We start from the raw sequence: 26596 nt of genomic DNA, 5'->3' as shown, positions 1-26596 counted from the left end.
TGTGTGTTTTTTCTCTCTGTTGTTTTCAGTATCTTCCTGTCAATATGACAGTGCTTCCCCAGACCTCACCTCTGAGATATCCTGGATTTGAACTGAACAGGGAAAGGAAGGAGGCCATTGTAGAAATGTCGTAAGGGTGTTCATACTACTCAAAAACAGCCACTCTACAGAAACTTTCCTTCTCCTCCTGCAAGGAAGCCCCCCTTCCCTTTAATCTTCTTTCTAGGCAAATATCTCCCTAGCCTGAACTTGCACCAGTCTGAAGAGGGTTAGAGTTAGAGGAATGAAGCTGGGTACTAGGAAGCACCTGGCACACAGAAGATTTTCGGCCACCTCACATGCAAGGCTGCCCTTCTCCCTCCCAGTGATAATAGGACCCTCTCAGGGTTGCGCTTCTGCTGGGCCCAGTGTCTAGTTTCTTTTGCCACTGATTTAATCCCTGGCAAGTAGCCAAAGCATTAAACTTTTATTGTTCAATTTGCCACAAGGGTGGGGTCTTGCTTCTAGTGGGCTGAGGAGGCTGCAGCTGCTTCCAAACCAAGTGTCACACCACATTAGCAACTTCAGATTTCAAGGGCTGGATTTCTTTCAGTTTGGTTACATTCTTGGTTAGAACCAGAACAGTTTACTCACACTAAAAGTCTGAAAGCAGCATAGACAACTTTTAAAGATGATTCAAAAAAGGTTGCAGCATCAGCATATGTAGGACTCAGCTCTCCATGGTTTCTGTATACCTCCCAAACTTATGTTAAGTGGCTGTCCATGTTCCTTAGTGTCCTAAAGTTGGATAAAAATATGGCGACTGAGTAGTCCTCATCTAGAATAGCAGGGCTTGTTAACCAATGCCATCACAGTATGTAAATTACTTGCTGCTGTTCAATCTATAAAAATTCATCTTCAAAGAAAATTATTGGGCTGGTAAAAATATTTTTAATAATGACCACAGAAGCCATATTTGTTTTTCTTTGATGTTCTTCCGAAGACCCTTCTGGTTTTAATCAGATTGTTCCCACATAAAATACAGTGGAAATCTACAATAATAAAATCCCTATTCCTATTTCTATGGGGAAATAAACAGGATGGGGACTGTCCTTTTAAGGGGCTTTCCCCTTCCCTTTCCCCAGACTCAAAGCCTCTATTACTGGTGGGTGTTTTGGCATCAGTTAAGGGCCTTCAATCCTTCCCTCCCTCCATGTTTTGCTCTTTCATTAAAGTGTTTCTGTTGTCTAATTATATCCTTTCAATCAAATTAGAGACTGCAGCATCTGGTGAGGGCCGTAACTGCTGCCATCTGCACCTCGTATATACAGGCCTTTTCAGCTGAGAATCACTCAACTTCCAAATGGCAGGAAGAGATTTGGAAAAAGTTTAGTTGGGAGGGAAGTTAACTTAAAAGGAACGTCTTCAAAGGCTGGGTGCGACGCCCTGCTTGCTGTGATGTGTGCACTGCCATGCAGAACTTCATTGGCTTGGCTCACCAAAGATTCTTCCTGAGCACTTCTGGCAGATGAAGGGTTTCTGATTGTCTTAGCTGAAGCCACTAGGCCTTCTCATCCTTGTTAGGAGCTTGAAGGGATCTGGGGCAAGCCGAAAAATCTCTCCCTTGAGAAGGATCTTTTATATGATCGCTGGTTAGTGGATATGACATTGTCTGTATATTTGACCATTTCTTCTAATTCAGTGGTTTCAACTGGAGGAGATTTTGCTCCCAGGGGACATTTGGCACTAAATGGAGACATTTTTGGTTGTCACAGCTCGGGGTAGAGTGGGATGTGCTACTGGCATCTAGCAGGTAAGAGGCCAGGGATGCTGCTAAACATCCTGCAATGCACAGGACAAAGAATTGTCCAGTCCAAAATGTCAATAATGCTGAGGTTGAGAAACCCTGTCCTAAACCCGTCCCTTCACCGTGACCCATAAGTAGGCAACTCTGATCAACATCTTTTTTTCACACAAGAAAGTAGATTCTTCATTATCCATATTAAGCTCCTTAAGCGTTTCTGTGAACAGTGTTTCAGAAATCTTAAAGGAATAAGGAGATCTGTGATTCACTGTATGTTTCTACTCTCTGGACTAAGGTTGCCAGATTAAATATAGGACACGCCGTTAAATTTGAATTTCAGATAAAGAGTGAATCATTTTTTTTATAAGCCTGTCCTATGTGGTGAAACTTAAACATCTTAAAAAATGATTGTTGTTTATCTGAAATTCAAATTTAACTGGGCATCCTGTGTTTTCATTTGCTAAATCTGGCAACCCTACTCTGTAGCCATGAAACATTACATGAAACTTGAAACCTTTGACTGTCAAATCAAACTGTTGGCTATCGCTGCCCTTATTGCTCTGGGTGGCTAGAGATGACAGCACTTCTTGTTCCTGTTTATAAGTCATTGCTACAACTGAGTCTTCCCTTCTGCCCCAAGCTGTCTCCCTGGTCAGAACTTGGAAACCTGTCACTTAAGTCATTTTATCTTGGTACCAACTAACAAGTGCTTATCAAATGCCTACTACATGCCCAATATCTTTGACTAGGACTCATCCCTTTGCCTTTTCACAGAAGACTACACTTTGTTGCTTTAGGTTTTACTTTAAAGACATGCTCTAGAGATATGCTGTCTTTCTGGCAGTCAGCTCACCACCCAAGAACTCTTGTATTATTTGGCCATCTCATATCAACCAAGGGAAGCTGAATAGCCCAGAGGCTGGCTTCCATGGAGCATTGGCTGCCCTCCAGGACACCACTACTGGGGAAATTTCTAGCCATCTGAAATTAAAAATAGAGCACAGGCAATACTGATAGAACTTGCCCAGAAGCTGGATTATATCAGTTTATTTTATCTCCTTTTAGACGGATTGAGAGCTTCAGACAGTGTGAAATAGGGTTGCTCAAGAGATGGCGAGGAAAAGTGTAGATTTGAGCCAGGTGTCTTTGCCTTAAAGCAAACTCAGAATATAAATATACATATTCATTACAAAAGGGTTGTTGGTTCCCTATTACAAGTGGCTTCACAGGTTTTCTCTTTTTAAAAAAAATATCTGAATTTCTTTTTTTTAATTTTTAAAAATATATCTTTATTGATTTTAGAGAGGAAGGGAGAGGGAGAGAGAGAGAGAAACAATAATGAGAGTTGTCATTGATTGGCTGCCTCTTGCACGCCCCCTACTGGAGATCGAGCCCGCAACCAGGGCATGTATGCTGACCGGGAATGGGGCCACCATCTCCTGGATCCTAGGCTCAACTGCCATGTCGGGTGGGGCCATCGGTTTCCTTTAAATAGCAGATTCCCCCAGTTTAAATAGCAAGTATTTTACTTTCAAATACTTAATTTACATAAACTTCCCTGGCACTTCTCATAGGTCATTGCTATGTAAGTCATGATTACTAGCTTAGAGATATAAATTGGTAAGGAAAATGGGGCACTCTGAATATGTCTGTAATGGTTTTTGTCTTTTTTACCCTCTAGCTCCCCAAACACCCGCTTCCCTCATTAAACTAGCATTTGCCAGGCACATTCTGTGTGGTCTGTAGTTGTTGAGGATTCAAAGATGAGTGAGATGCTCAAGAAACTCACAAGCTAGTGGAAGCAGGGCCAGGTGCTTCTTGAGCAATTACAGTTCAAGGTGATCAAGTCATTAAGAGCTGTGGCATCAGGACTAGTTTTAGAGCCCCTGGTTTCTATAGGAGAATAGTGCTGATTATTCTAGATCTTGTGCTTTCAAAGTGCTCCATCTTTTGTCTACTTTTAGTTTTTTTGTTTCCTTTAGAGTTGACTTACAAAATGCACTAAGTTGTCCATCAGAACTGAACTTTGGGCTTTAAAACATCTATGGTTCCTACTTCTTTATGTGAAAACTAGTGTGAGTTTTTTTAGTGTGAATTTTTTTCAAGAATGAAATAGATCTCTTTGTACTCAAATATTATATCAAGAGTGGTACCATCACCAAAGTGTGATAGAAAATGTTTTGGTGGTATTGGCAGTAAAATCCATAGAGTTCTGCTGAGTTCATTTTTTTTTTTTTAAATATATCTTTATTGATTTCAGAGAGAGGAAAGGAGAGGGAGAGAGACAGAAACATCAATGATGAGAAAGTCATTGATCAAGCCCGCAACCCGGGCATGTGCACTGACTGGGAATTAAACCCTGATCACCTGGATCCTAGGTCGACGCTCAACCGCTGAGCCACGCCCAGCCAGGCCATTCTTTAACTGAGTCTTGCCCTAGTCTCTCTGTATATGTTATAGAGCTAAATTCTTTCTTGAAAACTGCCTTTTGGTTTTCAATTTGATGATTGTATGTGTTTATAATATCCTAAATGGTAAATATAAATTCTTCAAACATTACTGCATATTTGTGGTGACTGTACCTGACAAAAACACTTGTAGTACTTCATAGTGATGACCATGTCCAATAGGTCCTGCCTGGGTAGAAGTGAAGTGTATTCAAGATGAGAGCCAGATGGGAAAAGAGTGGTACCCAAGGAGCACTGTATTCTGGGCTTCTCTGCCTTGATAATTATGTGGTTTTCAAATTTTTATATAACAAGTAATAAGGACCCCTCTCTGAAGTGTTTTCATGGGTCTTATAGCCTCAGCCGTGTTGGGGTGAGAAAAAGTTGGGTACTACTGCCTTCCCAGGGCTCTGTGCCTCTTTACTATAAGGTTATACATAACTGAAATAAGTATTTCTAAAGTGCTTTTGAATGTGTGAGGGCAAAAGGCAATTTTGTACAGGAGCATAGGCTTTGAAGATGTACCACAAGTTCCCACTGGACACCAGTCTGTACTGGAAACCCAGCAGAGCAGCACATGTGTTGTGCAAACACTGACAACACTGTCACGTAGTCCTCTAAATATTAAAAGGTACTCTTTCCACCTAAGCCTTGTATGTCTATAATCTACCTAACTACCAAATTTTAGAGACATCTTTAAGAGAATAGAAAATAGTCCCATTGGAAAATGTTTTCAGCTATCTTATTTTAAGATGCCATAATTGAATTTAATGTTTATCTAGTTATGTCAATTCCAAACTAGGCAGATTCTTCCAACATAGGATCAATAGGAATGCTGAGTGGTCCTATGTAGAACAGAGACTTGACTTTGATGGGTTAAAAATAGTGACTCTCATAAGCACCACATATAAAGACTCAAACTAATTCTCCCAGAAAACTAGGAATATTCTAGACTCAAAGTGAGAAAAATGTTCTGTTTCTCAAAAATGTGATTTTAGCTCAACCTGTGTGGCTTAGTAGTTGAGCATCAACCTATGAATCTGGAGATCATGGTTCAATTCCCCATCAGGGCACATGCCTGGGTTTCCAGCTTGATCCCCAGGAGGGGGTGTGCAGGAGGCAGCTGATCAAGGGCTGTCTCTCATCATTGATGTTTCTATGTCTCCCTCTCCCTTCCTCTCTCTGAAACCAATAGTTGTAAACCACAAAGCTGAGGCCTGACTCCAACCCCTAATATGTGCTTTCCATACTGTACCATATCGTTGCTAGAAGCTTTCTGTGAAGAAAACTTCTTTATAACTCTTGAAATTAAATACTCAATCCTATTAAGTTCTCTGTGTGTGCGTGTGTGTGTATTCTGTAAATATCACTTGCTCAGAGGGGTCTTTAAATTAGACTTAATGGATCTTGGGGCTGCATAAAAGGGCTTCCAGGGCTCCATGAACACTTCTGAAGTTATAAAATGTTGTGAATGTGATATTTGTCCGGGAGTAGGTCCCTTTCATTCGATTCTCCTAGAGGCCTGTCTGTGTACCTAAAATAATTAGGATTCCTGATCTAGTCAGCCCCCTCATTTCAGAGATTAAGAAGCATGAGTTGCAGAAAGGACGTGCTGTGCACAAAGGCCCCAGAGAGTGGCCAAGCCAGAGGCAGAGCAGAGCAGAGCAGAGCAGACCTCTCACTCATCAGTGTTCTTTCCTGACCATGAGTGCTTTTCCTATCCTGACAGAGAGGTGATGCTAAGCTCTGCAGTCAGACAGCCATATTAGTGTGAGTCCAAGCCTGTTTCACTGCTTAAAAACTATTGTCCCTTTACAAGGTACTAGCCGCAGCCCTCTATTTCAGTATGTGCAATTTTTATAAACGTTAAACAATTGGCCATTAAATTTCTAAGTCTTCTGTAGGCCGGTCCTGTAAATTAATTGAAATCTTCACATAATTTTACATACAGCATGTGAGTGTGTGAGATCCTACAGAATTTTAAGTATAGATATAAAAGTTTAGAATATATATGCCATCAGTCAGTCAGTCTTTTCTTTATACCCAACCCTTCTAAATTCCAAGCATAATGAACAATAATAGTCTTATGAGGAAAAACTCCAGCTAGCTTTTATTAGCCATGAAGGAGTTTGAGCTTTCACCCAAATGTAGTTTTTGCCCTCAGATCTAACTCCCAGGGGAATGACCTCCAGGCCTTCTAGTAGCAGGTCCTACAGAAAACAATTGATCTACACAAAACCATGTGCTCAAGATTCTCAACTGATGATTTGTATACCCTAATGTGATTCTACTTATCTCAGAATTTTAATAAAATTAGCATTTCCAAATTTTAAAATGAATGCCATCTGCCATACTTTGAAGGATTTTGGTGATGGGAAAAGATAAGAATTTTCAACTTGGAAAGGTAGAATTAATCTTCTGAATGCTTTGATGCCAGCCTTGGAAGTTTTTATCAGGGAAGTTTTCTGCTGTATTACTAAGTTTCTGCCAGGCTTATATGTAACTAAAGGGCTGTTTTCATTCATCCCCAAAACAAAAGATTTGGTTTTTCGATGGAAAGGTAGGGTCAAACAGAGATTAACTCTGTGAAGTGTTTGGGATCTAGCTAGAGAAGATAGGGAGGGAATAAAAGTTCCTGTTCTCACAGTTTATTATTCCTTTCTTTTCAAACACCTTCTCCCTTGTCTTCCAAGACCCACACACTCTCTTAACTTTTCTTTTACCTCCCCAGCTATACTTTCTCAGTCTTCATTGCCAGGCCCTCCTCTTACCAAGCCTGAAATGTTGGAGGGCCGTGGGCTCAGCCCCAGATGTCTTCGCTCTCCACACACAGTAATCCTGTTCTTTCTACACATAACCGCTGTTACCGCCACATTTCTAGCTCTAGCCTCAGGCTTTTTCCTTAACTCCAGGCTTATCTAACAATCTGCTTACTCTCTGTCTCCATCCAATTTTCTGAAGGGTGTCTCAAACTTAACTGATCCAAAACCAAATCCTTGATTCCACCCCAAGATACTCTGCCCTTCTTGTGTCCCCCCCCCCCACTATATATAGTAAATGGTGTCACCACTCACCCAGTTGTGCAGACTCAAATCCCTGGTGTTGAACCCAACTCCACATTCTCTCAGACCCTGTCTTCCCTGTCTTCAAACCCCCAGCTTCAAAATATACCCAGAATCCAGTCACTTCTCACCACCCTTCAGCTACCACCCTGGTCCAGGCCATCCTTTCTTTTTAGCCTGTCTTCTGTAGTAACTACCTAACTGTTCTCCCTGCTGAGTTCTTGCCTCTCTACTGTTCTTTACCCACCCGGCAGCTAGACAGTTCTATTAAAAAATAAGTCATATCTTGTCACTTCTCTGCTCAAAACCTTCCAATGGCTTCCTCTCACATTTAGAACAAAAGCCAAAACCTAATTTACATAACCCTCAAGACCTTACCCGTCTTCCCATTGCCCACTTCCCCCTCTTCATTTCCCACCCACCCTTCCCCACCGCACACCCTACTCCAGTCAGATTAGCGGAGCTGCCTTACAGTTTGCCAAGCCTGCCAGGTACATTGCTGCTTGCAGGGGTTTTGCATTTGCTGTGCCCTCTGCCATTAACACTCTTCCCAAATCACTTAAGTGGTTTGCTTCCTCCCTTCGTCCGCATCTCCGCTCAAATGTCTCCTTTCCAGAAAACCCCCACCATTCAATCTCCATCCCCTTACTTACTCCATATTTCATTATAGCCCTTCTCACTATGTGATGTTGATTTGTTTATTATGAGCATGTCTGCAATTAGCATGTAAGCTCCATGACTGCAAGGCATATAGTAAGTATTGAATATATATCTGTTGACTGAATTAATGACTACTGTCCTAGAGATTAGATCTACTGCCTTTGCTCATTCTTTCACTGAATGCATAAGTGTACAGCTGGCCATGTGATATTTTATTTTTTATTGGTTTAAGCTACTCCCTGACTATCTAGCCAAAGCTTATGCCATTTCATAGCAGTAGAAAGTAAGGGAGGCAGGGTCCTCATTACCTAGTACCACACCCTAGTATCCTGATGAAATCAAGATGCACTCATAACTTTGATCTAAACTACTCAAGTCTGTTTTTCTTGTTTTTCACAATTGACATGCTCTGGGCAAGTCTGTTCAAAAATAATCTTGTATATTGCCTCAGTTTCCCTAGTGTAATGAGAACAAGATGGGGCCTGGGAGAAGTAGACTAAAGCAGACAAGCCTATACTTTCCCATTCTCTCTCTCAGATGCCACCTCATCCCCATTCATGAGGACTGACACATGTGTGGATGGCTGCCACATTCTTTTGTGTTACAAATCAAGTCATCTGAACCTCTGGGGACACTGACCCCACCACCCTACAGGTTGCTGTCTATTGCTAAGGCCTGCATTTCTGGCTCCTGGGCCACTCCTCAACCGCTAGTAGGAGAAAAAGATGTCATAACACATAGTAATTAAAATCCTAGTAATTGGCAAAGATTGGCTTGATGTTCTTAGAATCATCTAGTCTAGTGGTTCTCAGACCTGATTAGTTAACAGAATCACCTGGGCAGCTTTAGAGAAATTCAGGTTCCCAGGTTTCTCTCTAACCTTGCGGCTAGGAAAGAGCTGTGGTGTGGTTGGTATACACATCTATACACACAGTCTCACTCCATCTCCTCTCTTTCTTTAGCAGATCTTGTATAATGTTATGAAGCAAACCAACTAAGGGCAGGAAAAGTAGGAGGGGAGATGTTGGGGAAGGGTTTTCTGAGGAGGTAACATTTAGTGTGCCATGGCAAATATTAGGGGAATAACATTTCGGGCAGGACATAATGTGGAGTGTTGATGGAATTAAAAGGAGACCAGTGTGGCTGGAGCACAGGAGTGACCAGAGGAAGAGCTTGGGGTGTGGCGGGAGGGAGGACACAGACCACATCACAGAAGGTTTGCAGACAAGGTTGAAGGGTTTGGGTTTTGTTCCCAGTACTCATGTCTCCCTGAGAACTTTGAGCACTGCCTGGAGAATGGGTTGCAGGAGCCCAAAAGTGGAAGCTGTGAGACTATACTGTCCTCTGATGGTGAAGGGGACTAAAGTGCTGGCACCCAAGATGGAGAGGAGAGGGTGGTTTCAGGGCATGTAGTTTAAGAAAGTCAACAGAATTTTCTGATGAGTGGGTGAGGGAGAGGGTGGGGGAAACAATGATGCCGAGGGGGTTCTACTGGAGGCAGTATAGGGTGTGGTTGAGCACCCCAGTCGCCTCATCTGTAAAATGGCAGTATTAAGGGACCACCCCACTGGGTCAGTGGTGAATTGATATTTGTAAAGCACTTAGAACAGAGCTTGGCACACAGTAAAACACTCTGTAAGTATTAGTGGTGATGCGGATGACGGTGATTCGTCCAAGGTCGCACAGCTGGTCAGCAGCAGGTCCAGGACTAGAAGCCAAGGCTTAGTTTCTTGGTTCATTGTATTTTATGCTACACTGAGCTGCCTCCTTCAATTACCTTTGAACTTTTTTATTTTTGCAGACTCTGGTAGAGGGTTTGGTTGTTGTGGTACTTAAAGAGTCACACATCATAACATGAATGTCGCAACAAACATGATAAATTACTCAAGTGTTCTGTGCATCCCAGAATTCCATATTATTCCATATAAACCATGTTATCCCAGACAAAACACAGGGCCCAGATAGTGAGAGAAAGGGGTACAGGAAGAGAGATTTTTTTTCATCAATCCTCACCCAAGGATATTTTTGCCATTGATTTTCAGAGAGAATGGAAGGGAGGGAGAGAGGGAGAGAGAGAGAGAGAGAGAGACATATCAATCGGTTGCCTCCTGTACATGCCCTGACTGGGGCTGGGGATCAAACCTGCAACCCAGATACATGCCCTTGCCCAGGAATCAAACCAATGACCCTTTGGTGTTCGGGCAGACACTCCAACCACTGAGCAATGCCAGCCAGGCCAGGAAGAGAGATTTTTAAATATTAAAAGAAATATCTTCTAGAATATAGATATGCTCATGTCATGTACATGCGTAGGCTGGAGCAGGCACATCTACTGCAACAGGAGTCCTTCACACCGGAAGTTATAGGTCAGTGCATGCCAAGGGAGGGAAGAAATAAAGCTCAGAATGTTAGTGTAACTCCCCTATATTGTCAGGTTCCTAGTGATACATCTTAAAGAAGTGTTTGAAGTGCTTCTATCTGTCAGTTTCAACTAAGCTAATTTTTAAAAATTGCTCTTTGTACTGTGCCTTTCTCATGAACCTCTGTGAATTTAATGCATGCAATATGTGGGGGGAAATCCTATCAGCCTCAGTTCCCATCCCCCCCCCCAAAGTCTGAGAAGCAGATTTTATTTAGAAGTACATTGTTGCACCTGCAAGGATTTTGTCATTTTACAAAATGGACCTGAGACCCTGTTCAGTGTGTCTTGTAGGAAGGAATTTCAGAAACAGGTGAGAGAAAATGCCAACTCGGCCCTGCCTCCCTGCTGTTGACTATTTTGTTGCACTTCTGTCTCAAACAGCATGGGGAGGACTGTTCTTCATTACCAGGGAATGTGAGTCATTCCCAGACTTGTGTGATTGGGATTCCAAAGCGTTGCTGTATCCGATGGTCTTATTAAATCCAAGTGTCAGTGCAGCCTTTCAGACTGTAGGGGAGAGCTCAGTTACAGCTGGTGACCTGGTTCTAGTTACCACACAGAGACACTGGCGAGAACAGTGACCCCCTCCGAGCACCCAGAATTCCTCATGGATGGCTGTTACCAACTGTTCCCAGATTTGGGGGTTTCCTGGTTCACTTCGTGGGCTTCAATACATTTCAACTACATGTTTATATCTTAGTTGGAATCTGTATACTTTAAGGGAAAATGTTCTAGTGTATGTAGACAAACTAGTGCCAAGATTAGCCCAGCATTTGGAAGGCACCTTGATTCAGATTTACTCAGCCCTAGCAATTTTAATTTTGCTATGTCCAGGATCTAGCAAGACACTATCCATTTCCAGCTTGGTCCAAACAAAACAAATAAAACATCAACCAGAGAGGGAGGAGACCATAGATGTTGCCAAAAAATTAGTTTGCTCTGTCTTTTCTTTCTCCTAGAATGTTTCACAGCCAATGGTGCAGATTATAGGGGAACGCAGAACTGGACGGCACTACAAGGCGGGAAGCCATGTCTCTTCTGGAACGAGACTTTCCAGCATCCATACAATACTCTGAAATACCCCAACGGGGAGGGGGGCCTTGGCGAGCATAACTATTGCAGGTAAGATGGGGCCACACAGTACTTAAAAGATAAATCTCTGGTCTCCTCTTCCAATTTTTTACAACCTTGCTCACAACTAGGGAAAGCATCTTTGTCTCCTTTTGGCCAACTCAGAGGCATTTCTTGTTACGATTTTTTAAATCTTTCTCTCACACCCACACATACAACCTCCCACTCGTTTCAACTTGGGTTGCTTTGACACTGATTTCCAGAGCTCTACTTTCCTGTCTGGTCACTTATATGTCTCTCTGGGACGGTTTTCTTAGTTGGCCCCTCCACCAGCGGGCAATCACAGACAGCAAAGCTTCTTAAGCTGCTGTGAATGTTGCCATCAAGCAAAAGCACCATCTGTGGCCCAAATCTCCCTCTGCTTCTGAGCAAAAAAACTGCCCTGCATTATCCACTTTTTGCCAGCCCAGGATAGCCTTTCTCTGGGAGCAGCGGAAGCCATCAAATTTGTGCTGTTTCCTTCCTTTCAATAGACAGGTGTTTCTTTGCTTTTCACCTGTTTAACTCTAGCAAGGGCTCTTAACCTGAGATCCACGATGCTTCGAGTGTGTACTTGCAATTTGCAGGGAGATGATCCATGACTTTGATCAGATTCTCAGTTATTAGGGATCCAAAACAAGTAAAGAATTATTGGTCTGTAGGGACCAGAGCAAAAATTCTAAGCACTTTTGGGTATAGTTTTGTTTTAGATGTTTATACCCAAGATCCTGGTAATGTGACTCATGGTTCAGGAATGTGCTGAATTTAATTATTATTGGGACAGGTGCAAAGGCAGCCTCTTGAGCCATTGGGACAGGGAAAAATGATTCTTGAGCTACACTTCTAGCTATACACAGTGTCCCTGGTTCCACCAGTATGTTAGAATCTCACCCATGGCATGTTGACCCAGCTGAGCCAACTATTTATACTTGCATTGCATAGGCCACACTGTTTACCTTTTGCCCTCTCTACATGTTTTTGTTAACACTCTAGGACCCTTGTGGTTGTCTTGAAGTCACCAGGCCTGTAGTCCATGTTCATTATCCCTGTGCATTCAGCTCTTTCCTTCACCTCTGTCCTAACTTGTACCAACTGGCCATTCTCCCATAGTTGTGTTGCATTATTTTCTAGTTTGTTACTATAAAAATATTAAAAGCTTTTCCAAAAAAATTATCAAAAACTACAGGCATATATTGTTTAAATAAAGTCCCCCATTTTACGTCTTTCCCCGCAAATTCCCCCCACCAAGCCCCACTTCCCAGAGGTAACAATTTGTATATATGCTGCTTCACATTTTGCTGTCTCTTGTATTTTATTGTTAAAGTTACACGTGCTCATTAAGAAATTCTTTTACAATTTATTTTTAAAGCTATACATGTTCATTAAAACTTTTTTCATAATTAAAAATTTAACCCCACTCCATTCTGGTTTATTTCCTTCCCCTAGTTTTTCTATTCATAGGAACAGTTGGGTTGGGAAGAGTGTTTAGGAAGAGAAACCAGTGTTTGTTTTTTGTTTTTACATAGTTACTTATATTCCTTTTTTTCAATATATTTTTATTGATTTCAGAGAGAGAGAGGAAAGGGAGAGAGAGAGAGAGAAGCATCGGTGATGAGAGAGAGTCATTGATCGACTGCCTCCTGCCAGAGATCCAGCCCACAACCCCGGGCATGTGCCCTGACAGGGAATTGAACCGTGACCTGCTGGATCATAGGTTGATGCTCAACCGCCGAGCCATGCCAGCTGGGGACTTACTTATATATTCTTGTTCTAAAGTGTATCTCAGTAGTGGGCCACTGGTTTGTCCTATTATTCTGTTGCTTTCTATCAAGCAAGTCTTCTCATAAGAGCTCCTGTTTTTAAGTCTGACATTAAGGTAAATTTGAAATTTCCAATGGGGTTTAATTTATATGAAAAAAATCTTTTTTCATGGATCAGCACCATGTTCTCCCCATAGGCTCCCACAAACTCAGTAGTATTCATTAAGAGAGCAGTGAGAGCCAGGGACGACCAACTTCCTCCTTAGCCCTAGCTGGCTGCAGCCCTCTCCTGCATTGATTTGATGGAATGTACCAGACCTGATCTCCCAGTTTATACTTCAAAAAAGAGAGGCTGACATTGTTGACTGTTATCACATCAGAGAGTCTGGGCCTTTTGTTTTTAGCACTGCAGTGAAGTCAAAGATGAATTCGCTTTTTCTTTATTAAGCTATTCTGATGCTTTTCAGAATGGTTTTGACATTGATAACAAACAGTTGTTTTCTAAGGCCTTTACCAAATACTACATCAAAGCTGAGTACTGAATAGAGGGAGGAAAATGACAGTGAAATACTGTTTGAAGAAGGGCTTTGTACAAGTTCTCCTGCTTTGATTTCTCAGCTGACATCCGACACTGTTTGTCTTGTGTGATGTTTCCAGATCCATCACAGTTGAGATGTCTGAGAGATGGCGAGTGATGGGAACGCACTTTTCTGGGCTCGACATATCTGGATTAGAGGGAAGACAGACAGACTGGGAAGAGCAGAATTGGCACTGGCACCTGCCTTTGGGCACAAAAAATAAAAGGACCCTTTGTGCTTCGGCGCGGCTTATCTTCTGGGCCACACAATAGACTTATCCCTCTCGGGCCTGATAGGGGTTGCTCCAAAGCTCCGGCTGCTGGGTCTTTATGCCCATTTCCGGCCTAACCGGAGTGTCAGGTTTCCAGTGTTCTGAGTCTAAATAAAGGGAGCTTGGAAAGCAGTGAAGAGAGGGAGGCTTTTCTGTGTGTCCAGTAACCCCTGCCCCTTTTTGTTCTGTTTCTTCGGTGTTGCCGTTTATTGTCATGGCATCTCTGAGTTGAAAAGACCTTAAAGGGCATTTATTCCAAGCCACTCATTTAGAAATGTGAAATTAACCTTTTAAAAATATTATTGCTATATCAGAAGTCGTTACCAGGATTACAGGATTGTAGGTTCTGATTGAAATGCTTTGGCCTAGTTTTCTTCAGAACTCTCTGAGAAGTTAGTATTTTGAGGGTAGGAATAGGACCCATTCTTTTTTCTTTTTTATTGAATTTATTGGGGTGACATTGGTTAATAAAATTATATATGTTTCGGGGGTACAGTTCTTTAATACATCTTCTGTATATTGTATTGTGTTCACCACCCCAGGGACCCATTTCTATGAAACATAAGTTGACCAGCCTGATCCTGGTGAAAGCTCCTCAATAGAGCCTACATTATGTAAATTTTCCATATTAATAAAATGTGTCTCTACACCACGTTTTAACTAGCGCCTTGCATTCCCTTATGTGGCTATAACATATTTATTTAACCAATCCTTACTTGTTTTTTCTAACTTTTTTTTGTATTATAAAAATGCTGTGGTGAACATCTTTATAAATAATAAAGATTTTCTTAGAATAAAGTACTAAAGGAGAAATTGCCAAGTAAAGAGGGTTTGCCTATTTTAGGGCCTTTCACTCTGATTACCAAATCACCATCCTGACCATTCGCATCATTCCCATTTCTATCCACAGTATCAAGAGAGCACCTGTGCCCTTTCAGCCGTGGGAATTGCCATGTTCATACTTAAAGTGCCAATGCTGTTTGTCATGATTTGTTCAGTGGTCAGTTGTCCTGGTTACACTGTTTTGAATTTGTATAAACATGTATCACCTTTGCTTACTCTCCCCTATCCCCTCCTGCCCCCAAACTTTGAAGTATATGTTGGAGGAGAAAGATATTACCAATTTTTTCTTCATAAGAGGTGGCATTGAGATACATACCAATTATGAGAAATAACAAAAGTTGAAATATTCCTATTGGTAAAATGGAAAAGCAATGAGCCAGCTGAATTAAAATGATGGAAATGTTACTGGTATGTTCTTTACCCCAACAGAAATCCAGATGGAGATGTGAGCCCCTGGTGCTACGTGGCAGAGCATGAGGACGGTGTCTACTGGAAGTACTGCGAGATACCTGCTTGCCAGAGTAAGACCCTAATGCACCACCTGCAAGTTTCATGACACTGAACACTAAGAGTGCAGAGTGGAAAGCTGCTGCCGGAGGGCAGGTAGTTCAGGCAGGTGGATTTCATGAAGCAGGTGAAGGGAGATCCCATTTCCTTGATGGATAAACTCAACCGAAATGTCTACTTCTCCCCAGTTTCCTTGCTCTTATTTCACAGGTAGAGGTGGCAACAGTAGCTCTGTAGCAGCCAAAGAAAGTACCGTGTACTTTTGTGAATGAATTTTTTTTAGAATGAATGAAGACAGTAAAACTAACTTATGACACTACCTATTATTTGGATTTAATGTGATATATCCCCTGAAAAATGATATTTAGTAAATATTTAATTAGATACCCTCCAAAGCCAATGTGATAGCTCTTTTCCTTACATTAGCATAAAGAGGTTCTGTTGTTTTTCATGAAAACTTACAACTTGTCCCTTTTACTACCAAAAAACCCCCAGTTTCTTCAGTCTTTTATTATGAGGCCTGTTTTCTAACAGTTTCACTCATTTATTCCTATATTCCGTGTTTATGATAGGCAAGATACAAAGGCAGGAAGATGCCCTGACCCTCAGAAAATATAGGATGTGGCAGGGAATCGTAGAAAGGTACTTTAAAACAAGATAGAATATATTGTGGGAAGATTTAAAGTACAGAAACCAAAACTAAACATGGTACTATAAGGAGGTTACAAATGTAGTGTTTGTAATATCTTTCTAAATATGCCAAAGGGGCAGGGTTTCTGAGTTACTAGAGCTGAAGAGCAGGACATAATAACAATAATAATAATAATCATAATAATTCTACCTGGGTTATTTTTTCCTTGTTATTTAAACCTGCTCCTTGCCCTGCCTCCTTCCTCACCCCTCAGGTCAAGAGTCTGTGTATATAGAGGGATATGGTGGTTTGCATGGAACCGGGGACCCCCTCACTTGCTCTCACTGCAGCAATCCATATTCTGGTGCCTCAAGGGGAAAGGGCATCCCCTAAACTAGTGCTGTAGGCCCAGTACTCACCTTTCATAAGCTAAACTTCCAAATGTCACCCCTTCCTGGCAGTGAGGCCCTAGCTTCCCTATCCTTCCAACCTGAGTATGTCTTGATTCAGTCCCAGAATTGAGAAAACAGTAAAGACCAGAAGAAAAGGCTTTTGCTCAGTCGGCTTAATCAAATTTTTTAAATGAAAAACATCTCATTTGGCCCTAGTTATGTAAAGAAGAAAGGGGCAGGGGGAGAGGAAAGCAGATTTTCCTCGGTCCATTTGTTCGACACAAAGATAGTCTTTTAGTACCAGCCTATGTCATTCTCTCAGGAATGGCAAAGAGGGGATTTCAATCTGGGCACTTTTATTTGGAAAGATAATCCTCAACTTGCATTTATAAAATATAATTTGGGCCAATGGGAGCTGACTCAATGTGGTCACTGAAAACTAAGTTTCAGAAGAGAGAATTAGAGCAAAAGTGGTACAAGCCACCTAGTACCCCTCTAATTCATAATATTTGTTGGATGTGCCTTGCTGTTCCAAAAAAAGGAAAATTTAATATCATTTCCTCTTTTATGGCCCTTTGGTAACCCTCTCAAAGCTTCTAAAGCTGGCCTTGAAATGGTCTGAGTAGGGAGACTTACAGAAACTGGGAATAAGAACTGGGGAGTACCTAGTTTGAGGGAGTGGGGAATGGCTGGCTTTGGTTCTTTGGAAAAGCCTTACGTTCACCCTGTGGGCACCACGGCTCCCCACCAAAGCTGAGCCTCAAACCTTGAGTCTGGCAGGACATTGTGCATCTCGTGTATCTGATTAACATAGTTGAGAAAAACTCCTGTGATATTTGCAGCAAGAGACCTTGGTAATTGCCTAGTGGGCTCAACTGAGATACAGCCTGCCTATTTTAGTACATTTTGCCCTATTTCTGGATGTGGAGTCATAATTTTCATGAATAATACTAACCCTCTGTGTGAAGCCCGCTATTCATGATTAGCACTGAACTTGTCATACAGGAAAAGGCCTGTGACATGATCAGACTCCTGGAAAGTTCATATCTGAATATAACAGACCCAGCAGGAGCCAGGGGGAGTGAATGGTTAGGGACAAAGCAGACTGTGGTTGAATGGTGGGCCATTGTGTGAAGACTGGAATCTCTGCCCCTTGGCGTGTTACGTAGAGAGCTAAAACGGGCAGGGAGGCAGAGAGGCAGGACCACTCAAAAGGGGGCCCAGGGAAATTTGAACTGCTCGTGACTTACGGAGCACAGATCAGAACTTACTGTTAAAAGGATAACACTTTGAGGTAATTGGATTTGCTCTTTAAGCCACTTCTGCCCATGTGTTTCTCAGAAACCCCAAGTTTTTAGTGCAGGCAAAAAAACACAGATTTTTAAAAGCAAATTCCAACACCATCAAATTTATCATCCTTCTAGATTCCACTCTAAATCTGTAAGTCCTGCTGGTTTGACTGTTGAGGGGGAAATCATTTGACTTAAAATCTATCCTTTGCATATCTCTCTTTTGTAAAAAACTATCCGCACCATTCTAATTTCCATTTATTTCACTGCTTTTGAGGGACATGCTTGTATGGACCTCAGCATTGCTTTTGCTTTGCTCTATTTTATCTATGGGTTCTTTATAACAGTTTGGTGTGTTTTTTTAAGTAAATAATCTAGTTGTGAGCAGGGAGAGGAACCTGCAAATGGCATTAAAGACAAGTATAATTTTCTTCACACACAGCTGATTTAGGCCACAGGCATGAGAAACTTACCTTCTCATCTCTGAGAGCTAGTTTTCGTTTGCTATAAAACATTCACCTGATTTCTACAAACCCAACTATAAAAATTCATCTTTGAAATAATTAGTGAAATTTGAATATAGACTGTTAGATTATATTAAGCAATCACTGTTCATTTTATTAGGTATAATAAAGTTCTTTTCAATTATAGATACGTACTGAAATATTTGTGGTTGAAATAATATTATATCTGGGATTTGTTTTAAAACAGTCCAGCCTCCCCAAAAGTAAGTGGGTGGAGTGAGGGAAATAGATGTAACAAGAATGTTTTTTTAAAAAAGTGGACATTTGGCCCTGGCCGGTGTGGCACTGAAAGGTTGCCAGTTCGATTCCCAGTCAGGGCACATGTCCAGGCTGTGGGTTTGATCCCTGGTAGGGCATGTGCAGGAGGCAGTCGATCAATGTTTCCCTTTCACAATGTTTCTCTCTCTCCCTCTCCCTCCCTCTCTAAAAATCTATTTAAAAAATAATAATCTGAGAATCAAAAAAAAAGTAGACATTTGTTGATGTGGGGTGACAGGCTCATCATTCTTTCCTACTTTTGTGTATATTTGAAAGTTTCCATTGCAAAATATAAATTTTATAATATGTATTTTTTTAAAATACGTACATACAACATTCAAAGTATCTGGATTCAAATGTGTAACAAGAGTAACCTAAAAGGTAATACTTTTACATGTAGCTCACAGGCATCTGTGTTAGTTATTAAAATTAGTGATTACAGTTTTTGTTATTGAAGTTAATAAAGCTATTAGTTATTTAAAGTTACTAAAACTGTTATTTAAGTTAGTTATTATTAAAGTTAAAGCTAGTTATTAAAGATAGTTATTTAAAGTTAGTTACTAAAGTTTAAAATCACAAGGACTTTAGAGGCTATTGGCTGTGACAAATAACACATTTTGTGCTCTGACCGTATGTGAAACCTTATACAGCATAGGGAATACAAGGATGGCATGGTCTGCAGCCTGTGGTGGGAAGCCCCTAGTCTAGAACTGAAGACTGGCACATAAACAATAGGCATATGTAAGATACTCTATAATAAGTGAGCTGAGCAAAAGGCTGGGAGCACCAAAGAGGGGCAGCTGCCCTGACATCTGTTTGTCACAGAGGGCTTCTCCAACATTAAGTTTCCTTATAAAAATGTAGTCGTACAGTCACCAGGGATCTTACTCAGAAGCAGATTCTGATTCAGTAGGCCTGGGATCCACTGGTGACTCTCTATTTCTAACAAGCCCCTGGGATGCTGGAGCTGCAGGGCCACACTTTTTAGTAGCCAGGCTCTAGATGTTAGGTCAAGTCGAGCAAGGAGGACATTGGAGGCAGAGGGAACGGTTTGTGTGCACACGCACACACACACACGTGTGCACACAGACACACAAATTCCCAAGCAAAGTCATTGTTGCTGAGACTGAAATTTTAAGAAGGAAGGCAGGAGATGAGGTCTGAGAAGAATTAAGTGGAGCCTGATAATGGAAGGTCTATGGTCTGCGTCTGGAGCCTGGACTTGACCCAGGTAGATGGTGATGAGGCTGAGGAGCATGGAGTGTCAGAAGGAGACTTTTCTCCATAGTTTCCTAAGCCTCCATATTAAGGATTTAGGGCGAAACTTCTTCCTGTTAATCTGTGAGACGTTCTCTAGTGATTGTATCATTCACACAGACCATCCCTGCGAGGATGCCAGTGATAGCACCTGTGCAATATGGGGCCTTTGGTCAATCTCTGGCAGTGACCTCACTGGCTCAAGTTCCTTTTAATTAAATAGCACCATGGCCTTGTTAAAACAGGTCTGTGTTCCTTACAAAAACACAGCCCAAAAAACGGATTTGAAAGCTTCCAGTTGTGATCCCTAATAAGAGTTTTTAAAGCTATGTTCAGAGTTTGAGTGAAAAGCCAAGGGCACTTTGGCAGTGGTGGTCAAGGCAGTCTCTCAGTTATAGGAAATGTTTTGTTTCTGTCAGCATTTTCTGCATTTTACTGTCAGCACTGATTTTTAGTATGTTTTAGCTTTTATTTGAGCTGTTATTGAGTGCCTGCCATGTACAAAGCCCTTAGATTCACATGATCTTATTTAACTTTTTCAATGGTCCTGTGAGGCGAGTGCCCTGTCCTCTTCTAACCACCGCCCCCATTCAAATGAGAATATGAGGCTAGAGTAGTTAAGTGACTTGATGAGGACTGCACTCTGAGCCAAGCAGAATTTGAATCTAGGACTCATAATGGCAAGACCAGTGCCCTTTCCTTCCAGTACTCAAGCCCCATTTCTCTTATTTCCTTGAAAACAGGGGCCCTGGGATGGATCCAGGCTACTGTTGAGGTCATTCTTGAGAATTTTCTTTGTGGATTGTTTGGGAATTAGAGTTTGAAATTCTGATAGTATGCCGAATTATTAAGATTGCCTTTTTGACATTGTGGAAACCAAAGGATTAACTCAGTGGCGACAGAGGGTCTGCAGTTCAAGCTGTTAGCTCTAAGTCATTTTCTTTTCTTCTTTGGGTTTGGGAATTCCCGAGCCCCAGGAGTAAAGCAGGCTGCAATGGTATCCAGGAAGCATTTGTTGCGCAGCAGAGCGGCTCTGTAGAATGTTGGACTGTCTCCGCGGGTGTTCCTAGCCCAGCTGTTCTCAGCTGGGAAAGGGCTCCCAGAGTCGGACCCTTTGCATGAAACACTGCATCAAGCAGCCTTGTCCAGGCGTCAGGGTCTCCCAGTGTCTTCATGGTATGAGCTGAAGTTCACCTTGAGAAAGATACTGTGCGTCAACACTGTACAGCTAAAACAAAACCTCACACTTTACCAATAGCCAAAGCAATATTGAAGTGAACATTAATAATATAAATTATGTATACTAATTCTTTCACCTCTTCTGTCTTTCCATTACAATTACGTAATGTTTTTAATTGAACCCTTTAGACTGCCCAAGTTAGCATTGTCAGAATCCTGTTTTTTATTGTTTGTTCTTGATTTATACGAGTAGTTTTGTTTTCCCAACTAAACTAAGATTTTCAAAGATAGGAGCAGGGGTAGCTCTGGAATTTCTGTGAAGGAGAGGCTTAAGGTAGGAAGGAGGACTCAAGGATTTCTTTCAAAGCTGTATTTGCGTAGCAGGCACCCTCATTGTAGTTGGGTTGTATGCTACTTATGGAGGGGTGCTGGTGGAATTTATGGAGGCTTTCCTCTGTCAAGCCGTATTAACAATTTTCCACAGTGGAGAAACACCTAGAACAGTGGAGGCCATAACAGGTGCTCATAAATATTCTTGATGATGTGAAACCATGCGTCTTCCAATAAGAAAGGAAACACAAACTAGTGAAAAGAATGCAGACTTGAGAATCACACCAGCTTAGGCAAAATGACTCTCCCCAGGCCTTGGTTTCTTCATCTGTGTCTTCCAGGGTTATTTTGAAGATTAATGAGTAAAATATACATTACCCTCAGTCCAGGACCTAGCGCATGGTAGGCAGGGAAGTACTGGCAGTATTGAGGTGGCCTCTGTCTTCCCCCAAGAAAAGACTACCACTGGCATGTTCCTGTCATCCAGTTCCTAAATAGGCCATTCCTAACCAGTGTGTTATTTCCATTCATTCCTTTTTCACCTGACTGACCATGGGGCTCAGTAGCATGCTGCAGCATTTGTGGTGGCATTGCACTCCGGGGACACAAGAGGCCCAGCATTTGTTCTTACAATGCAATTTTATAGTTTCATTTATTTATTTTTTAAATGTTTTTTTTGTTTTGTTTTGTTTTGATTTCAGAAAGAAGGAGAGGGAGAGGGGGGGAGATAGAAACATCAATGATGAGAGGGAATCCTCAATTGGCTGCCTCCTGCACACACCCTACTGTGGACTGAGCCTGAAACCTAAGCATGTGCCCTGACTGGGAATGGAACCATGATCTCCTGGTTCATGGGTCAACACTCAACCACTGAGCAGCGCCGGCCAGGCGGTTTTATGGTTTCAGATCTGGCATCTACTCAATTAGTTTTTGTTTTGGGCAGTGGATATTATTTAATTTTCCATTAAAAAATATAGGCTTTCTGAACCAAATGGACATTTTCCTCAATGACATATATACTGTATTTCTAAAATGTTCCACAGCACAGTTGTATAAAGCATACTAATAACTTAAAAAGGGATGATTTTACTGAAAATCTTCACACCAGCACTTGCCTGTAAAGGATGTGTATAAACATAAGAAGTAGTCCCTACCCTCAATCTTATGATATAATTAGGAATCTGAGTTATAAACATAGGAGAAAATTGGAGACCAGCCCACCAATTATATAAATAAGTTTGAATTATGAGGTAGAGTGCTTTGAGTTTTTGAAGATGAAAGGGCTCAGGGTGGGTTGTGGAAATTAGAGGCATTGTCATGGAGAAAAGCAGATGGAGCTGGATGGGTTAGGGGACACCCGGTCAGGGACAGGCTGACAGAGACTTGGAGGAAGGACACAGGATTGTTGTGCTTGTGGGTTGGGAACCAAGCTGCCAAAGTAGAAAAGTAGACAGAGAGGAACCAGATCAGACCTTGAAAGCTAGAGTTGATTAGATGGGGACTGACATGCTGAAAGCCCTGGTTTGGGAAGATGAGCCCAGGGTACATTTATAGGATGGATTGGAGGAAGGAAGTTTGGAAAGGAGAAGATGGGTATGGATTTCTAAATCCAGGGGATAGGGGCCCTGGTCATTTTCACTGCTATAATGGCAGCAGTGAAATAAGTCAGGAAGGGTTAAATCCAAGATGCATTAAGGAAGAAGACCGAACTTGATGACAAGTGGAATATATAAGAGATGAAACAGCAGAAAAAGTAAAAGATGACTCTGTGGTTCCTTGCCTCGGGCATTTGTGGTGTCCCTGAGGAAGAAAGTTCAAGTCAACAAACTGAGCTCTTCTTCCCAGAGACACAGCAGTATTTCCTCTTGAACTTGAACTGACCTTTTGTCACGTAAGGTGTCTATTACTGCCTAACAAGCCACCCCAAACCCTAGTGGCTTAAAACAACAACAGATTATCATTTCTCCTGATTCTGTGGGTTGGCTGACTTTCTGCCAGGCTGTTCTTCTGCTACTCTCCTATGGGCTCAGTCAGGTGGCTGCATTCATCAGGGGCTCTGTTGGGGCCAGGACATTCAGAATGGCTTCAAGGCTCTACCTGGGTGACTATTCTTTTCAGCAGCAAATTCAGACCTCTTCTGTGGTGGCTAGCTTCCAAGGAAGAGGAAGCAGAAGCTGCTGGTTCTCTTAAGGCATGAACTCAAAAGTCCACCCCATTTTATTGATAAAAGCAAGTCAAAAAGCCAGCTCAGATTCAAGAGTATATGAAGTTGATTCCAACTATTAAAGTAGGAAATGACACACATGTATGGTGGGAGGGAAGAAATTATTAGAGCCTCCTTTGGAGACTGTCTACCACATGAAATAACCAGAAATTACGTTTCGAAGAGGAACTCCCACCAGAAGAGAAGTGCCACTGTGACACATCAGGGCAGTATGGGGATCAGAATCCTTAGGAACTCTTTACTACCTTCCCCTAAAGCTAAAATTTTATAGGGGAGAAAAGGTGGTTATTTATTTGGGTGAGTTGTTATAGACTCGAAGACGTATGTGGGGCTGCTTGAAGATTCAGAGTGACTGAAAAGGAGAGTTGGTATTTAGGAATAAATTGATAGGTGTTAGGTGGGGCCATATTTTTATAGGACTTGGACCAAGATGGCAGCTGGCAGATTTGGAATGGTTTTAGATGGGCGGGATAGGGCGCAGTATGCTCAGGGTCACAGGCTAAGAATGTAAATAAACCTACACTTACCAAACTGATTCTCTGATGGAAGTGTTCTAAATGACTGGTCCTGTGATAAGACTCGAGCAGCAAAGTCTTGTGTGTACTCAGTCCTTGTTCCCACAGAAGTGCTCATGTCGAGAATGGCATCAGGTGTCAGACTGGTGGGGTCAGACCGGGCCTTGGCTCAACAACCTCAGTACCTGAGTTCTGGCTAGAAAAGAATTCAGAGCTAAGACTCAAACTATAAGAAAAATTTATTTAGGAAGTCACAGAGGTAGAAGTGAGCAATAGAAGAAATGGGCTCAGAAAACAAATTACAGACGCAAAAGAAGGATCCTTAGAGCTTAGGAGAGAGAGAGGGAAAGGTAAAGAGACTGAGGGGAAAGAAGACAGGGAGGGGAAAGGCCTAGTCTTGCTCCTGGGAGGGAGCTCACTGGTCGTTCATCCTAAGGGCTTTTAAGAGTGGGGACTTTAGGGAAGGTCCCAGGGGAGGATCTTAGTAGAATATTCATCAGCTTTCCATGTGTGTCCTTTCAGGGTGGAGGTCTCCACTGATTGGTCGATGCCAGGGCATCACTTGTCTAGTTTTGCTGCTTTTCTGGGCTTAGAGCTGAAACACATCTGAGGCCTAGATGTCATCTTCAGGGGTTAATGTTAAAGGAGTGGTCCTGAAGGGGCCCACATGGGAGGCTCATGAGGCTACTCTTTGGCCCCTTGTTCCTTCTTCAAGGGGGTCTACCACATGACTGTCAACATGCCAGGGGAGGAAAGGTCAGGGAAGGGTCCAAACCGCCTGAACAGCGATATGCTAGGGAAGAAAAGGTTACCCTGGGGGCGAGGTCCTTGTTTTCCCAGTTTTGCCTGTTGCTAGGCACCCAGGGTTTCCACCCTGGTGGCCTTCTGCACTTGGCCTGTCTTCTTTGTTCTGCCCACGTCTGTCTGCCTATCACAGAAGGAAGAAATATGCCACCAAGTCACCAATGCTGAGTGCCTGGGGCAGAAGGTGGTTTCTGCCACACAAGGTTAAATGACATTTAAAATAAGCAGAGTCACTGCATCATTTCTGAAGAAGCAGATTTTACTTATGAGAAAAAATAAAAGATATTCTGTAGACCCAGGGAAGAGTTTTCTAAAACACAAGACAAGAACTTCGCTTTTAGTTTCTTAAATAAATGTCCCACATCTGGCCAGAGCCCTAGAATAGAAAACACAGTAACAGTCAGAACTTCTTACACAAATTACTATCTGCAAATGCATATTCAAATTGAGCTTTTACCATAATGGGCAAGCTTTATGTCTTTGTTAGGAATTGTTTGATTGCCAGGAATAGAACTCCCTCAAGCTGACTTGAGCAAAAGGGATTTATTGGAAGGACATTAGGAGCACATCACAAAATCCAACCCCAGAGTCCCAAGAACCTGGGAAGAAAGTTTCCACTCTTGCCAACTCTCTCTGGGGCCACATGGTCTCCCACCTCTGCCTCTCTCTCAGCATGGCATCCATTCTTCCTGTTTGTGGACCAGCAGAATCAGCTCACCCATCAACTCACGCAGCTCAGGCACGGCTGGTCACTTTAATCCCTACTTGACAGAACCCTACAAGTCCAGTGTCTGCAATTCACTAACGGGAATCCCAATTCCAGCTTCCTGGGAGAGAGAATCTGGTGGCCCCAGTGGGAGTAAGTGGTGGCCAAAGGAGTGGGTTCTTTGGTCTGTCCCCAACAAGCAGCAGTTGTGGGAGCAAATCCTCTGAGAAGGTGCTGTGGGCAATAGGTGGTCCTCAGAAAAGGGCTGTCAGCTCTGGAGGCCCCAGGGAGATGTGTGTAGCACCTTCACAGTGAGGCCATAGTTATATTCAAATGTAACACGTGTTTAATAAGCCTGCCTGGTTGCTTTCCCAACAGGTCCTTATGATAGTCAAAGAACAATAGTTTCTGGGTTGATCTGAATAGAGGGCCGTCTCCCCTCAGCCGCCTCTAAGACTTGTCTTTCAGGAACTCTGAACATCTGAAGAGAATGATGGTAATTAACCATCATGAGTTTTAAAGCATCAACTATGATAAACAAGGGGTCTGTTTGTATCTTAAGATGATTTTTTAAAAATTGAAAGTGATGAAGCCTCTTTGGTAAGACAAAAAATGCATCACCAAGCCACAGGACTTTACAGTGGTCTTGGAAGTGAAAAGGAATTTGAGAACAAATATCCTTTTTCAAATGGAGTTTTCTTCCCTGCTTCTGGGAAGAGTGAAGGGTGGGTTACAGCCTGGAAATCCACTCAGTTGACCAGTAATGCTTTTGAAGACTACATGACGTGTCTTCTCCGGCGAGACTCCGAGCCACACTTTCCAGTGCAACTCAGAGGGCAGTGGCATCTGCACAGAGGCTGGCCGTTGTTTCAGAGGCTGGCTTTGTGGTGCAGAGTGTTGAAGGACTAACGTGTTTGAGGATTCTGTCTTTAATGTCAGGGAGTTGTTTTCATTTAGCTCCCCAGACTGGGCCTATCAGGAAAAGGGGCCAGGAATACCAAGAAAAAAGCCCTGGTGTGAGAATCTGCACCCCTAGAGCTTCAC

The 26596-nt window shown here is 42.3% G+C and overlaps 1 protein-coding gene across 2 annotated transcripts in view; it reads left to right on the top strand.

The window, feature by feature from the left end:
• The window catches only part of KREMEN1 (kringle containing transmembrane protein 1), a 49369-nt gene that overhangs the window by 5017 nt on the left and 17756 nt on the right, over nt 1-26596 (top strand). For both annotated transcript variants that reach the window (XM_087828361.1, XM_087828360.1), the window contains exons 2-3: nt 11334-11496; nt 15366-15457. In XM_087828361.1, the coding sequence (XP_087684487.1) occupies nt 11334-11496; nt 15366-15457 (255 nt within the window). The remainder of the gene's footprint in view (nt 1-11333; nt 11497-15365; nt 15458-26596) is intronic.

The sequence above is a fragment of the Miniopterus natalensis genome, chromosome 20 (genome assembly GCF_054644295.1).
Source record: "Miniopterus natalensis isolate mMinNat1 chromosome 20, mMinNat1.hap1, whole genome shotgun sequence".
Lineage (NCBI taxonomy): Eukaryota > Metazoa > Chordata > Mammalia > Chiroptera > Miniopteridae > Miniopterus > Miniopterus natalensis.
The sequence above is the reverse complement of the archived record's forward strand: the minus strand, read 5'-3'. Positions and strand labels throughout refer to the sequence as shown.